This window comes from Chrysemys picta, chromosome 1 (assembly GCF_011386835.1).
Source record: "Chrysemys picta bellii isolate R12L10 chromosome 1, ASM1138683v2, whole genome shotgun sequence".
NCBI lineage: Eukaryota > Metazoa > Chordata > Testudines > Emydidae > Chrysemys > Chrysemys picta.
This window is the reverse complement of record NC_088791.1, coordinates 101,125,316-101,142,537: the sequence shown is the minus strand read 5'-3', so window position 1 is coordinate 101,142,537 and position 17,222 is coordinate 101,125,316. Positions and strand designations below refer to the sequence as shown.

At 40.8% G+C, this 17,222-nt stretch overlaps 1 protein-coding gene across 1 annotated transcript in view; it reads left to right on the top strand.

The window, feature by feature from the left end:
- Positions 1-17,222, top strand: part of STAB2 (stabilin 2) — a 138,640-nt gene that overhangs the window by 47,843 nt on the left and 73,575 nt on the right. Inside the window, exons 19-28 of the mRNA XM_065565181.1 lie at positions 125-187; positions 1,886-1,969; positions 3,133-3,219; positions 3,806-3,917; positions 5,350-5,530; positions 6,251-6,344; positions 7,367-7,525; positions 8,401-8,496; positions 9,910-10,005; positions 13,019-13,066. Of these exons, the coding sequence (XP_065421253.1) occupies positions 125-187; positions 1,886-1,969; positions 3,133-3,219; positions 3,806-3,917; positions 5,350-5,530; positions 6,251-6,344; positions 7,367-7,525; positions 8,401-8,496; positions 9,910-10,005; positions 13,019-13,066 (1,020 nt within the window). The remainder of the gene's footprint in view (positions 1-124; positions 188-1,885; positions 1,970-3,132; positions 3,220-3,805; positions 3,918-5,349; positions 5,531-6,250; positions 6,345-7,366; positions 7,526-8,400; positions 8,497-9,909; positions 10,006-13,018; positions 13,067-17,222) is intronic.

Sequence of the window (17,222 nt, the reverse complement as noted above, 5' to 3'; positions counted from 1 at the left end):
TGAGGGAGGATTCACAGTTCTGGTGCTGTTACTTAGTTCTGTGATTCATGACATAACTGAATTAAGTTTATCAGACGTCGCTATAGCCTTCCTAAAATGTGACTACTGTCCTGTCTCCATTCAGGGTACCTGTGTAAAATGTTCAGTATTCTACAGGAGCACTTGTCCAGAAGACTCAAAGCCCATAGTAAGTGACCTTCCTATACAGATATTGCCAAACAGGCTATAATATTGTTTAAACTTAAATTCAATTTTCTGCATTGATTTCCCCAGTACAAACAATAACTGATTTCTTCTACTCGGTATTTTGGGAAATCAGTAATATTCAGCTTACTAGGGATTTATGGGAGTTAGCCGTCTCAGAGTTTTGTACTAATACTTGTCACAGCAGTACTTGGGCAACTCCCATGTTATTTAAATTGGTATAGCAAAGGCCCTAGGAGATTTCATGGAGTCTCCCACTCTTCTATCCTGGGTATCGGAAGCTCTGCTTGGGGTAGCATTCTGTGTAGCATTGTTTTTGTTTTGTCTTTTAGAGGCGGGAAGGAGTAAGGGAGGACAGTTGCTATAGACTCTGCTTTGAGAATTTGTATGTGAAAAATACAGGAGGGTTAAGACTACACTAGACCCAGACCTGTTAAAACTTTCCTCTGTCACAAAAATAACGCTTTGTTTCTCTCCAAAGAATTAATACCATGTGCAATACATACAGTCACAAACAGTCCTAGCCTGTGCTGCCCCCTACCCTTCACTTGTCCATGTCACAACATGACCTGAGAGGTTGGGGGTTGGGTGGGAAGGGTGCACCAAGGAACTGAGGCTCCAGCCAGTACTAGGAGCAGAAGGACCCAAAGCAGGAACTACAGCCCTAGGGGGAAGGGGGTAAAATGAGGCCCAGCAATCTTTTGGACCCAGAACTGTACAGAGCAGACCCGCACACACACTGTGGGGGCACTAGGACCAATGTGGTACTTCCCTTCTTATCAGAGACTCCAGTTAGTAGGGGCAGAAGGCACCAAAGCGGTGTCCTATGGACACTCAGAGAACTTTCTAATTCTGACTGGATGTTCTCTACCTTATGATGATTGACTGTTTGGTCCAATCCTCTTCCTTCATCAGTCTCTCCACCTCAGCTTCAGTCCACACCTGCCTCTCTTAGCCTCTTCTCCCCAGCCCTGTCCCTCTCATCCCTCTTCCCTTCCTATTTAGCTGATCCCCTCCAAAGTAAACCCATCCCCCCGCCAAAAAAAAAAAAAAAAAACCAATCAAGGAACTAACATGACATTTTCTGGCATCATATTGTTCACGCTGTGCTCTACCCCTTCCCCCACTTTATGTCTGTCTTGTCAAATTAGACTGAAAACTCTTTGGGGCAGGGATCTTCTATTATTGTGTGTTTGTACAGTGCCTAGCATAATGAGATCCCTCTCTTGGTTGGCCCTTAGACACTGTTATAATAAACATGATTATTACTATTATCAATAATAGTAATAATAAATGTACACATGCTTTGGAACCAGTAGAAAGCCTTCATCTGTTTTGTCTTTAAAAGCACTAATCGTCATTTATGGTGGTGTATTTTTCCATGTACAAAACTCACATATTGCTGTCAAGAGATTTTGTTGTCCATAGATCAGAATTCACTTGTATTGAATACTCTATCCCATGTACAATATAGTAAAGATCCAACCACAGATAAAAAAAAATCAGGAAGCAACACATTATAGTAAAACTAAAAATATCATTTTAAGTATCAATAGAAAAAAATAAAAAACAGTGTAATGATATTTCCTGTTCTTCAATTAAATCGTTCCCTAACATTTTGATTGTAGTGCAGTATTGAATATCTACCTGGAAATATGTTTATGATTTATTTATGTTCTAGGCTTCTTCAGGACGTAGATGTGTTTATGAAGCCCTGTCCTATCCAACAACCGGCTGTGCTAGGTACTGCAATGTAACAATAAAGGTAAGAAATTGTACAGGGATCATATAGAAATCAGCCAAAATATTGCTGTTGGACTTTGCTAATTTTACTTTTGGACGTGTGCAGCATCTAGAGGTCCCTTTATCATACTTCTTTGAGCAAGAGTACCAACCAGAGACACTTAGCTTCTCTGCTATACTACCCTTTGTACTCTCTGAAATAGCTCCTCTTCATTCTTCATGTTTACCTCAGCTCTTCTGGTGAGGCTTTGTAGCTGCCACACCTTTCTGTTTAGAACATTCTTATATTATATAACTCAGCTTTTCTTTCTTTTTAATCTCAACACCTCCCAAACACTTGTCATTGAGTCGTATGGCTGCCTTTGTGAAGGACTGCACAGTTTGACAATTAGCAACACTAGTCGGATACATTATTCTTCCAAGACTTCATGTGCTGCTCGGTGGCAACGAGCAGCCAAATGCTTGCAAGGATTTTACTACATTTTGCCTCCTGTGGTATGTCTAATCCTTACAAAAAATGTCAGTCACAACCCAGTACCGTTAATTTTCCACATTCCTTTTTCTTGTTCTTCTAATTAGGTTTCTGGGTTTCATGATACATATTAGGTGCAAAAGGTCTGCAAATCTCTAAGACAAGAGGGGCCTTTGGACCCATGCTTCCCTATGAATTAGCCAGTTCCCATGCTTTTATATTCATGAATCTGCATAGCAGCCCAATTCCTGAATAAAAATGTTGATACAGGAAATTATTATTTACGGATAGATTATAGCTAGACCAGATCTGGGTGCACATCTGTGGACGAAGCAGTTGAAGAGGAAGTGAGGCAACTACTCCTATGTATGGCCCACTTGTAGGCTGAGGAGAATTGCAGTCCTTGATCTCAGGAGTGCAGGCACTGCCCTTTTGAGTGCGCAGCACCCCAGGGCCTCAGACAGTTGTCTGTGTCAGAGCTCCTTCTCCACATGGCCATAAAGCTTAGAGGAGTATAGCAGTTTGTGCAGTCCATCACACACTAAGAAGCTTTGGGAGACAGGTTGCAGCTGACGCTTTGTCAACCACAGTTCAGGGCTGTGCTGAAATGGCACCATCTAGCCCTGAATGATTGGTCCATCCCTCAAGTCTTCAGATGGAGGAAGAACGTGTTACTTTACATGCCATGCAGCAGTATGTGCTTTACTTCACAGGAACCTAAGTGTTGCAAAGGCTTCTATGGACCAGAGTGCAATCAGTGTCCAGGAGGATTTTCTAAACCCTGCTCAGGAAATGGACAGGTAAATGGAGCACCCAGCAGCACATTGCACTTCTATGTAGGGGTAGAGACAGACTGGGCTGGGGAGTCTCCAGACTCCCTTGATCCTTTAGCACATAACAAATGTAAAAAATATTGCAGGAGGTTCACACTCTGCTAATCTATGTTGGCAATCTGGCAGTCAGACACTGATATAGGAGGGGAAAGATGGTGGAACCCTCCAGTTGACTAAAACATCCAATTCTGTGGTTTTAATACACTGTATTGGGCATGGTTGGGATATTAAGTGACCCACTCTGGGGCCCAGGGTTGTCTGAGGCAAAAATAAAAACAACAACAACAACAAAATAATAATTTTAAAGTTACAATTGAGAAGGAGAATGGAATTATGGGGATATGGGAACAGGGAAGAAACACAAGTTGGGGGGGAAGTTTCCACTAGAAAAAAATATTTATCATTAGGTTGAGATTCTTCTTACATTTAAAGAGGGCGCTGCTAAAATCATGGTATAGACTGGCCTAAGTTATACAACTTTTCCCCCAGGGAGTAACAAAAAAAGGATTATTTTAACATTCCCTGTATAAATCCTATATCTTCTATGTTGCAGTGTGTGGATGGAATGAAAGGAAATGGAACTTGTATTTGTACTGATGGATTTCAAGGATCCCATTGTCAGTTCTGTTCAGACCCTGACAAATATGGTCCTCAGTGTGACAAAAGTAAGCATAGCTGCTCCGTCCTCCACTGTGCATAACCTGTTGTCTTCTAAAACGTTATTTGTACTACAATCAGTGCTAACTGATAGTGGTATACTCTCTATAGAAGGCCTTTGGGGTGGGCGAATTTCATATGGTTTCCAACAAAGGGCCTAATCCACAGCCCGTTGAAGTCAATGGAAAGGCTTCCATTGACTTCACTGGGCTTTGGATCAGACTCGGACTGCCTTATGTTAATTGCTTTTTTTCATATCTGCCTTCCTTGCGTGATTATCTAAACAGATAAAATCTTCCTCCTCAACATTTATTTCTATTCTGGAATTGTTCACAAATGTAATAGCAGCTGTCTACAGACCTATGAAGACACAGTCACTGTCTTGAAAAAAAATCCACAATCTGAAAATATTTAAGATTATGTAGGAATCAGATTCAGATCCACTTTACACACCATTCTTACTAGATAACTAAGGAATCTATTAGTGTAGGGCCCAGAGTAAAAAGAAAAGTGGCATATGGTAATATTTTTTTCCACTGTAGGATTCAATATTGTTATATGTGCTGTAAAGTGAGAGACAATGGACTAAATAAAATGAAATATACAGATATTCACTCTGTGTCTATAAGTTACATAATTATCCATAGCTTTTTGACTATGAACCAGTCTATTGTACGCAAAAAGCATTTTCCCCTAAGGCTCAGGCTATGTCTACACCGGGATAAAAAACACGCAGCTGTTCCATGACACTTGACTCGGGCTCAGGGGCTAAAATGTATTGTGTAGATGTTCAGGCTAGGGCTGGAGCTCAAGCTCTGGGATGCTCCACTCATGCAGGATTCCAGAGCCCGGCCCCCAGCCCTAAGCTGAACATCTACACAGCAATTTTTAGCCGCGCAGCCTGAGCCCTGCAAGCCTGAATCAGCTGACCCGGACCAGCCGTGAGTTTATCTCTGCATAACCATAGCCTGAGAGGCCACTGGCCTTCCATAAGATGATGCCAGGTCAGAGGCTAAAGCACAGATACTTTAAAAAAATAGAATATTAAGATCTTTTTGAGCCTTGATCCTGCAAATTCATCCACATTTGCTTATCTTTTGGCACTCTGAGTAGTTCTGTGACTTCAACAGAACTGCTCATAGGGCATAAAGTTAAGCACGTGAGTAAATTCTTGCAGGATCAGGGCCTTGGTTTGTAAAAGTTTAGTGATTTTGTTTGATCTGTTTATCATTTTAGTTTTTTCAATCCAATTATGTTGTGTGCCTGCTTCACCAGCTTCTATAGATAACTTTAAATTCCAATGGCAGACAGGTGTGCTATAAAAAATATGAAGAATATTATTACAGGTGTTTAGATTTTAGAAAGAACTAATCTGAAATATTTAAGAAATGGCATATAGGGACAATTGTTTAATTTCACATTTTATTTTTTCCCCTACAGAATGTCTGTGTGTTTATGGGAAGTGTGATAACAGGATAGATAGTGATGGCATCTGCCTTGGCGGATCATGCAAAAGTGGATATGCTGGGAAACTCTGTGATAAGCAGATAGTTCCGTGTGGGCCTTTTGTGCAATTCTGTCATGCACATGCAAATTGTCAGCTTAGTAATGGTGCCATGAGGTAGGTCAGTTACTTATATCTAACTAATCTTAGGTGTGCTATAACACTTTCAGAATCAAACTACAGGATTGGCATTTTCTGTTTCAAGATAACACTTCACACTATTGTATAAACATTAATCTTTATAATAATACTATGAGGTGGTATGTGCACATTCTTTTCATTTTATAGGGGGAGAAACGGAGGCAGAAAAGTGAAGGGATCTACCCAAAGCAATGCAGTGAGTCAATTGCAGAGCAGGGATTAGATCTCAGCGGTTTGATTCCCAGTTCTGTGCTCATTTCCACGCATTATACACAGCTTTTTCAGATCTTAAGATCAATATGTTTGAGCTTGTAAAATTGCAGAAGTAAGAGGGTAACAGTCAAAAGTGTCAAAGTAATTTAGGAACCTAAGTTTCATTTTCAAAAGTGCCTAAATATCTTAGGAGCCTAAATTCATTAACTTGCAATGAGACAAGCTAAGTACTTAAGTCACTTTTGAAAATGGGACTTCAGTGCTTTTGAAAATTTTGGGCAGTGTGCTTTTCTGATGTTCACCTTTAGCCATTTATGTACTTGAAATGACGTGGTAGCTTCCATAAAGCCAAGCTAATAATTTTAAGCAGCCTGTAATTTAGACAATGTGCTAAAGGAAAAATAGTATCAAAAATCAATTCAATTTAATTTTACACATGTCCTATCATGCGAAGTGATTTAATCAAATCAATTGTTTTTATAGCTGCGTCTGCAAACCTGGATATGAGGGAGATGGAACAACCTGCAGTGAAGTAGATCCTTGTGCTAGTTTAGCTCAAGGTGGTTGCGATACCAATGTAAGTATACAATTTCTTACAGAATGGGTTGCTTAGTTTAAAGGAAATCTAAAGAAAGGCTAGGAATACCAGTAAGAAACATTTGCATATATAAATTCTGAATTCCCAACCAAATTCAAATCCTTCCCATAATTAAAAATCTTGCCCTTACAGTTGTTTTGCTATGAAAATTGCTATGACTTATATAGTCATTATGCCCAAAGATGGATGCCACACAGCTTTTTTAGAGCTTTCTGTGACATTCTTAATATAACCCAAAGTAAAATCTTCCTTCAAAGCAGTAGAACCATGGATTGAAATCTCTCTACTCCTCTATGTCCTCCCATTCCACAGTGACGCTAATGATATGGCAATGGGGGACCTTTTTCCTCTTTAGAGATGGCAGACCAAGATCTACTACAAGGAAGCCCATAACTAGTTCAAGGGATTAAGTAATGGATTTTAAAATTATTTTCCATGTTTAAATTGTAAGATCAAATTCAGGTCGAGTTATCAATGACCTAAAGTTATTTATTATCATCTGATGACTGTTTGGAATCTTATGTGAAATAAGTTGCTAGTTGCATTGTAGACAGCAGTGCAGAGATATCCACATAACAACACCAACAGTGGCTGGCATTAATTGGCATCTTTGCTGATTGAATCGGTTGAGAGGTCAAAGATCTGATTCAGTCAACAGAGACCTTCACACCTCCTAAAGGTGGTCCCTCCGCCCCTCCAAGTCAGGGTGAGACACACTGACACGGCATTGTGGTGGAACCTTTCACTGCCCGCCACTGCCTCCTGTGGGCAAAGGGGAACGTCAAGCTCCCGGGCTGTAAGTCTAGCACTATTCACCAGCACTAAAAAAAAAAAAAAAAAAAAAATCCATGAAAATATTAAAGGGGAAAAAATAGAGTTTGGTTCTCTAGTGTCATAGCCAAAGATTCCATCTCCTTTCCAGCATGTTCTTTTCTGAGCTGTCCATTTTAAGATGGTGGTTGGTGTCCATTAAACTTGTTTACTCTGCCATGTCCCCACAGGCAGAATGTATTAAAACAGGCCTTGGAACTCACACATGTGTGTGCCAGCCAGGATGGAGTGGCAATGGAAGAGATTGCTCAGAGATCAACAATTGTCTGCTACCAAATTTCAGAGGATGCCATAACAATGCTACCTGCATATACGTAGGGCCAGGTCAGGTAAGTTTTGCTCATATCTTCCTGCACTACCTCTACCACATTCTGTTCTGCCCAAGTTTGCTACCAAACTACTATCTTCTACATCTTCTCCCACTCCTTCTATGTGCCCTTTTCCATGCAACCCCACATACCTGGAACAGCCTCCCACATCTTGTGTTCCTCATCTCATAGGGGTAGGGGCAAGAAACCAAAGTGGTTTTCAGGTGGTGCTTGATAAATTTATGAAGGGATTATATGGGGTGACTGCAATAGCGGGAGACCGGAGATGACGATACAGGAGGCCCCTTCAAATCCAATGTTCTTATGTCCCAAATGATTAGCCTTCTCTCCATTTTAAATCTTGCCTTAAAATTCACTTCTTCTGAAAAAAAGCTTATCAACATTAATTCTCTATCAAAAGGGACTGTACTTTATTCTTTAGTTATTTACAATTATTCAGGAAAAATTTTAAAAAAAAAATCCATCCACAATCCATAGAATGCCAATTATCTCTCTAGGATATTTCTAGCGCACACATATATATAGTTTTTAAATCACTAATTCTTCTAAACATCCATGCAGGACACACTGAGAGACTACCCCCTCCCTGTGAATGATGCCAAAAGATCAAACATCTCAGCTCTACCATGTGCTGGGCCTCAACTTACTGGTATTAATGTTGGGAATGCAACAATAGGTTCAGAGGTTCAACACAAATCCTTTGTAGGTTTAAAGTACACAGGGACAGATTCTCAGCTGGTGTAAATTGGTGCCACACCGTTGAAGTCAGTGGCGCTATGTGGATAAACACCATCTGGAAATTGATCCATAGTGTTTAGAAGATCTACAATGTTTTAATCATTTTACCTTACTGTCCTGTTTTGTTGGAATGGTAGAATGACTGTGAATGTAAGGAAGGATTTCGGGGGAATGGAATTGAATGTGAACCAATAACCTCTTGTCTGGAACAAAATGGAAAGTGCCATCATCTGGTGAGTTAATTATTCTCTGAACAAATATTCAAATAACATTTTTTACTGTATGCATCAGTGGATAATATTTCCTCCATGGACGTGAGAATGAATGGCATTCCACTAGAGCAAATATGTCGCAGCTCCATGTTATAGGATCTTTAAAGCTCAGTGGAGTGCATGAAAATGTCCTACAGAGTCAGGTGAAGTGATAGCTGATATCCAAATAGATCCTTATTCAGTTTTTCCACTGATATCCATTAGAGTTCCCCTGACTGAAGTCTGAGTGATAATCGAGTAAGGTCCCTACAATTTGGTCCGTTAAGAAGACTGGAAAGTTGATCTCCATGTTCTCTGTCATATCTAGACGGTTTTTGGTTTTGCTTTTTTGGAATATCAGCAAAAAAACATGAAGACAGAGAGACAACTTCTCTGCTGCTGTAAATTGGTGCAGATCCATTGAATCCATACACCATAGAATAAGTTCATTTTGGTTACTTACAATAGCTAGTTCAGGGTTCAGTTATCCCATTCACCTTTCAAAGATGGCTAAAGAAAAGGGCCTTAGTAGTCTCATCATCTGGTCTAACAATACATAGACTCTCGAACCATAGGTTCAAATTTCAGGAGGGTCTGTTCATCCATCCAAGGTGGATAAGTTTAGTATGATGCAATTTACTCTATGAGTCTCAAATCAAGATCCAATTGGCTTTTCCCAGATAGTTAAAATACTTAGTGGCCACTACCATTTCTTCTCTCCAGACCAGAAGTAGCTGCTCAGTCAAGCATTATCGGATTCTTCAAGATGTGATATGCTACACTGCATAAAGAGATTTTTTTTTAAATTAGAACTGGTTGGATTATTTATTGCCAATAAATTATTGGATCAATTTAGCCTTTTGTTTCTGTTCCTAAATTATCTGCAAACAGCTTTGGTGTGCATGATTTTGTCATTCACAATTGTTTGACAGTTCATGCGTTTTTCACTAACTGTTCTCTGAACTTTTCATCATTTGTGGCATGAGACTGGTTATCTAAATTGTATTTTTTCTGGTATGCTAGATGAAAAACTTTCTACGGGGAGGAAAATAAAGCTAATATCTTTTATTGGACCAACTTCTGTTGGTGAGAGAGACAAGCTCACCAACAGAAGTTGATCCAATAAAAGATGTTACCTCACACACCTTGTTTCTTCCATTCATGAAAGCATTTAACTCCTATTGATTTCAGTGGGACTTAAGAACATGCTTAAGTGCTTTCCAGAATATGGATATTTTACTGAATCGGGGCCTCAGTGAAGGGATTTTCAGCTATTTTAACTTTGCTACATCTCAGCATTGCCTTGTATTATGTGCAAGCATATTATATCAACAACATCTCTTGAATCCCCAGCTCTTTGACAGATTAACATTTCTCTCCCTCTTTTTTTAAAAGGCTACTTGTCAGTTTGTGTCATCTGGTGTCTGGGACTGTGTGTGCGCAAAGGGCTACGAAGGAGATGGCATCATATGCTATGGAAGTGCAGCAGATGTAAGTAAGATAGTGGTCTTTTATCTAAGGGCAAGTTCAACTGCAGATTCTTACAGTAATGCTGGCTAGGGAGACAGTAAAGTAACTTCTGCACAACCCTAACACTGTAATGCACAACAGTGCTGACTGTAGACAGCATTCCTGCTGAGACTCTTGCAAATCCCAGAAATGAGATACTGTGTTTAAAGACAGGGGCTAGGACTTTCAAAGGGGCCTAAAGGAATTGGGCATCTAATTTCATTAAGCCTCGGAAAATGCCACCATGGGAGCCTAATTTTCATATATTTTCACAAAATCCAACTGAGAGCTGTGGGTGCCCCGTTTATATGAAAGTCTGACCTTGAAAATTAGTCTCATCTGAACCTGTCAGTTTTGATCAGAGTTTGACTTATCATAAGCAAAATAGGAGAATAAAACAGGTAATTTAGCAAAGAAGGTAAATTTTCAACTATTTAACTGCATAGGAAAAGGAAAGGTATGTGTCAATCTTCTCAGCTTTCTTATCTTTTCTTTTTAAGCTGGCAGCAGTAAGAAACTGGGATTGGCATTACCATTTGTAACCCAATCTGTTCCCAGTCTCAGCACGGAAATGAACAGAAACCAAATAAATTACTGACTAAGAATCCATTACAGAACATAAAGACATTTACAGCAGGTTTTCCAATGGATTTGTAATATCGGGTTAATTTTGCAGCCTTTCACATTACTTGGAAATGGCAACACAGAGCCTAAAAACTCTTCCATTCTCCAGTTGGTGGAAAACAAAATGTCTGTCTAGGGAGATATTACACTCAAGATGAAGATCTGCAGTAAACATGCTGCATGGGAATGGGGAATCATAACTGAATAGCAGTATAGTTTTTCTGGGACTACAGTACTCTTCGGCTACTAAAAATGTCCCATTTCTGAAAATGACCCTAAAGGATTTCCATTCACTATCAGTACTACAAAAAAAAAAAAAAGAAAGTTTAAAAATTGACTTGCCTTTAATGGTTATTATGTTTATTATAATGGAGCACTATCTTCACTATTGTTAAGGTTGAGAAGACCATTCTGTGTAAAGAATATCTCTTCTTGGTGCTGTAAAATCTGCACAGTTACATAGATTGCCTTGAAATTTAGTGTGCCCTGTAGAAGTGTGCAGTATGGGTAGTGATCCAAATTTAAGGTCATTTGACCAAGGGATTCCTGAGATGCAGCCCCCTGAAATAAACAGTTTTCTAAAGATATAGTCTGGCACCATTTTTTGCCCAGGCCTAGAGATCAACTATAAGGGTCTCACTCACTTGAGCGTTATTATCAGAGTGTTCATAGCAAGTCCTTTTGGGGAGCAAAATTGAAAACACTATTAGCAAGAGTTTGGCTCTCCAGTGAAGCTCTTGAGTAAGGGTCAAACACCAAACAAATCACACTGAGCATGTGCAAAAAAAGGAGGCTAAGAGGATTTGTAGGTGGAAAGCTTTCACTATCGCTGGATAGTTCAGGGTGATAAGTAGTAAGTCTTTTTGTCCTGAACTCACCCAGCTAGTGACAGTTCTAGCCTGCCTAGGGCGAAAAGGCATATAAAAAAATCTGCCCCTCTTTAGAAGGGAGACTTGTTGCAGGAATAAATTTAAAGTATTTTTGTAACAAAACAAAAGTTAGATGTAAGAATGCTTACTGTCAGGGGAGGGGCATTTTAAGTGGTGGAGGAGTGGGGGTATAGGAGTGAGAGGGGTTTGGGACTGCATCAAAGGGAGCAGGGATAAATGGGGATGGGGGAGGGACACTGGGAAAGGGACGTGGGGGTGAGTGGCAGGTGGACTGGAGGAGAATAGGGGCAGCTCCAGATAGTGCATGCCAGATCTTGGGACTCCTACCCCATCAGAGAAGTCTGAGCCCTGTCATGTAAGATGGAATATGGGGGCCTTGCCTCTGTGGGAGTGTCCGAGTCCTGCTCTCAGCCCCTTTATAATGAGCACCCACAGCTCCCATTGCAGTCTGAGGTGACCTAGAATGTCAGTCCTGGGTGATGGTACATGGAGATGCAGGATTTCAATACAGAATTGTGTGGATTATGTCAAGCAGAAGGGCTCTGGGGTCTTCTTGCCATGAGTATTGTTAATAGTGAGGTGGGATAGAAGAGCAGTCTGTGGATTTAATGATGAGTGGGGGAAAGTATAGGTTTAGATGGTATCCTGTGTGCATGTGTAAAGTGGTTGTAAAAGGGTATGAGGCAGCTGTTAAATTTTGCAAGTGGTATTTTGTTGGAGTAGGCTCCGTGTTTGAGTGTAGAGCAAGTTCAGGGAGTGCCTATGCATTACAGCCAATAGGCAGAGTATGAGTCTGTGCATTATGGGTGATTTGGGGGCAGCACTCAAAGAAGATTACATGGGCAAACAACCTTAATTCAGTATTTCTTTGTTTCCAGAAGTCTGAAGTTTGCTGAACTTAAATTCTGGAAGGGTGCAGACTATCACCAGGCAACATGAACTCTGTATTAATGACTTTATCATTTAATTTACACCGCGATAGTGCCTAGGTGTCCCAGTCATGGTCCATGACCCCATTGTGCTAAGTGGTGTACATACAGCACAACAACAAATAATTCACTTTTGATTTATTTGGGATTGAGTTAAGCCAAGATTTGTGCTTGAATATTTAGAGATAAAATGCTTAGCCCAAAGTTAGACACCTATAAATTAAATGCTTAAATATGCATGTGTTAATGACTTTATCATTAGGTGGCCTGATTTTCAGAGGAGTTGGGCTTTCACAACTCCCACTGAAACCAAAGTGTACCATAGTACTAGGAAAATGTTACTGTTTGATTGCTGATGGTACAACTGCCACTATCCTCATTCCGTATGCCTACTGAATCCCTGCATCTCCATGTAATAGCACCCAGGACAGACATTCTGTGTCACCACAGATTGCAATAGCAGCTGTAGGGGCTCATTACCTCTGAAAATCAGACCACTTATGTTGGTCTTATAAATAACCACTGTATTAATTCTTCTCTTTATTGGGTCAGGAGTTGTCTGCTCTGTCAGAGGCAGCTGGATTTAACCAATGGGTTAATGTGAGTATACTTTTGTTTGAGGAAAATACTATCCTTTTAATATATAGAAATGTGGATCTCTAGTGATGTTCCCTGTGATGGGTTCGATCACAGGGACCCCTTTGGGACTGTCACCTGATGTGCCGAGACTACCTCTGAGCTCATTTTCTCTGCCAGTTTGGGCCTCCAGAACCCTGTCTTGTCGAGCCAGATACGCCAGTCTGCTCCAACACCGACCCAGGGTCTGAACCACGTGCCCCAAAGCTGCAGACTTAATTGAAAACAACTTAAGAAGTGCTCCTGTCTCTAGCACCCAGACACCAGCTCCCAATGGGATCCAAACCCCAAATAAATCAGTTTTACTCTGTATAAAGCTTATACAGGGTAAACTCATAAATTGTCTGCCCTCTATATAACACTGATGGAGAGAGATGCACAGCTGTTTGTGTCCCCCCCCCCCCCCGGTATTCATTATTTACTCTGTGTTAAATAATAAACAAAAGTGATGTTATTAAATATAACAAGTAGGATTTAAGTGGTTCCAAGTAATAACAGACTTAACAAAGTAAGTTACCAAGCAAAATAAAACAAAAACATGCAAGTCTAAGCCTACTACATTGAGAAACTGATTACTGATGAAATCTCACCCTCAGAGATGTTCCAATAAGATTCTTTCACAGACTAGACTCCTTCCTAGTCTGGGCCCAATCCTTTCCTCTGGTACAGTTCTTGTTAATTCCAGCAGGCATCTTAGGTGAAAAGCAGGGGATTTCACATGACTGCAGCCCCCTTAGTTCTGTTCCACCCCCTTATATATCTTTGGTATAAGGCGGGAATCTTGTGTCTCTCTGGGTCCCCACCCCTCCTTCTAAATGGAAAAGCACCAGGTTTAAGATGGATTCCAGTACCAGGTGGCATGGTCACATGTCCTATTAGACCCCAAGCCTTCAGTCTTCCTGACCTGACTCACAGGAAGGCTTGCAAGTAAACAGAGCCATCTACAGTCAATTGTCCTAGTTGGTGGGAGCCATCAAGATTCTAAACCACCATTAATGGCCCACACTTTGCATAACTACAATAGGACCTCAGAGTTATATTTTATATTCCTAGTTTCAGATACAAGAATGATACATTCATACAAATAGGATGAACACACTCAGTAGATTATAAGCTTTGTAATGATACCTTACAAGAGATCTTTTGCATGAAGCCTTTTCCAGTTACATTATATTAACACTTATTAGCATATTTTCATAAAATCATATGGAGTGCAATGTCACATTCCCATCATATAATATAGGCCAAAATCTGTACTGACATGAACAGGTGAATCCGTGTATTTCATGGCAGAACCTGGTCATCTAATTCTTCTGGCATTGAGGCCAAATTCCAGCTCTAATCTCAATAGATGCAGAAGCTCCACTGGCAGAGGCACCAATGCCAGTTCTAGTATATGGGGTGGGAGGCTGAATACAGAGCACAGCTCTATGGGCAGATGACATCAGATCTCACCACTGAGCAGGTCCTCCTATCTCCCCCCTTGGTGAGAAAGCTGCATAAGGTCTGGGGAGCCAATGGCTGCTGTAGACTCCACAGCAAAGGGGATGGAAGGAGAATTCTCTTTCCTGCATATTTGCACAGTGCTGGATGGCATGAAAATCCTAAACTGTGAGTGGTCATCATTCTGACTATCAGAGCAAGTAAGGAGGAACCCACTATCTGCACGGACTTGATTGAACCATAGAAAATGAATGAGCAGGTAAATCACAATATAATGTCTGACTTTATAGTAGGGCTAGAAACATCAGTTTGAACAAAATGAAAACTGTTCCAAACAACAAACGGATTCACATTTGCCAGATCACTTTTGTAATATATTACTTGTATTGCAGTAGAACCTAGAAGTCTGACCTCCATTATGCCAGGTGCAGTACAAACACACAGAGACACTTCCAACTCCAAAGAGCTTACAGTCTAAATATAAGACAAGAGACAATAAGTAGATACAACAAATAGATGGAGCAAGCATAGCGTAACAGACAGACCCTTAGGAACAGTGTGATAAGCAACAGTCACAACATGCCAGCTGCCTAACCATTGTCACACGTAGTGTAGCCATCACAGCAGAGTGGATTTGGAGGATAATGTGGCTAATTTAAAAATAGTTATCTGGCTGCCTATGTGACCCAGGCTGTCAAATAGCAGCATATTTCATTGGCAATTTTACAGACAGAAAATAACAGAACAAGAGTGGAAATAAGACATGTAGTCATGTATTAGGAGTCAAGTATTACGAAAGTGCTGCAAGGCTTGCACAAAACTCGTCAGGTGATAGAGGGGAGAGAGAGAAGAGTGAACACACTATGCAGGGAGCAGACCACAGAGTCTATTGAAATAGGGACATGGACATTCCTGCTCTACTTCAGAGAAACTCCACCTCTTAAATTAAAGAACTGTAGTGTTAAAAGATATTCTTCTATAACATAGGTTCTCGAACATCATTGTACTGAGACCCCCTTCTGACAACAAAAATTACTACATGACCCCAGGAAGGGGGATCAAAGTCTGAGCCCGCCCCGAGACCATGGGCGAGAGGGGGCACCAAAGCCGAAGCCCAAAGGCTTCAGCCTCGGGCAGGGGCCTGTAACCTGAGCCCCACCGCCCAGGGCGGAAACCCTTGGGCTTCGGCCCCTGGTGGTGGGGCTCAGGCTTCAGCCCCAGGCCTCGGCAAGTCTAACGCCAGGCCTGGCGACCCCATTAAAACAGGGTCGCAATCCACTTTGGGGTCCCAACCCACAGGTTAAGAACCAGCGTTCTATAGTGTCGCATACCCCACTTGTCTCTTAGAAGAGCCAGTGTAACTTCCATGATTTTAACATCTCAGGTTAGTAGCAAGTTCTATTCTGTATATTTGTGTGATGCTCCTTCTCCCATTACATAGATGCTGTTCATGGCACTCTTATAGTTATAATCACTGCTATCTAAATAACCTACCAAAAATACTTTCAATCAATGATATGTAATGTCTTAATTATCTCCTATCAAAATCCCTAGCCTCCCACATTTCCTTCAGTCCTTCCTCCACACCAGACCCATGGTCACCATCTATTATTTTATTTTTTTCAGTTCCATTGTCTTGAAACAAAAGCCAAGTATTCTGTTAAATGATAAGAAGTACAGGGTTCTTAAAGCAGGTTTGTCCCCAGATTTTACTCCAACACAGTAAGAATCCTACTCATCTAGAAGTGGTTATCAAGACACCAGTTGTCATCAGACTTTACTCATATCCTTTCCAGTTACAAAATAGTTTCATAAAAAGGAGGAATTAGGAAATCAAAGCACAGTGACTATCCAAGATTTTGTACAAATCAATTCTTGGCCCTTAGATACTTATTGCCCAGAAAGAGACTGTGGGCCTGACCCAAAGCCCATAAGAGTCAGCAGGAATCTTTCTGCGGACTTCAGTGCGCTGGATCAGGCCCTATGGTTGCCTGAGCTATGTTCAGATGCTTTGTTTTTGGGGTAGGGGAAAACCTCTCTCTGGATCAAATGGTGTTTGGTAAGACAAGCAAAACAGGGAGGTCTTTTTCAGGGCATATTTTTAGCTTCATACTCTGTCAGGAATGTTCATGTTTATACATTTTCATACCTGAATGCAGTTTTTTCCTACAGACTAGGAAGGAAAGAAGAGGAAGATTGTTATTGTTAGTTCTATTTTTAAATACTTGGGAGGCCCTCAGATGCTGGTGGCAATGGGGACTTGAAAGAAAGATGACACTAACAGCTAAAATTCCCAGCTATTTCGGGGGGCTGGTTTATGCATATTCTCCTTTCTTGACACTGAAAGGACAACAAAAGTGATGAAGGAGCACCAGGAAGAGACCACGGCTAGTCTCCAGGCAACACACCGGCCAGGGCAAAGCAAAACTTGAACCTCTTGCTTCATGGAAATTTGCAAGAGTGAAATTTGGTGGTGGTGTTTTGATTTATGAGAAAGGGGTTACACTGAGGTTAATCCTTTTAATCTCTCCTCCCCAGTGTCTTCCACAGCCTAAGACCCAACACTGCTAAATGAAACATGAGTTAGCAAACTCAAATATTAGCAGCCTACAGCCCCATGTTAAAACTGGGATTGTCAACAGCACCTGAAGGGAATTAGGCACCCAAATCCTATTGA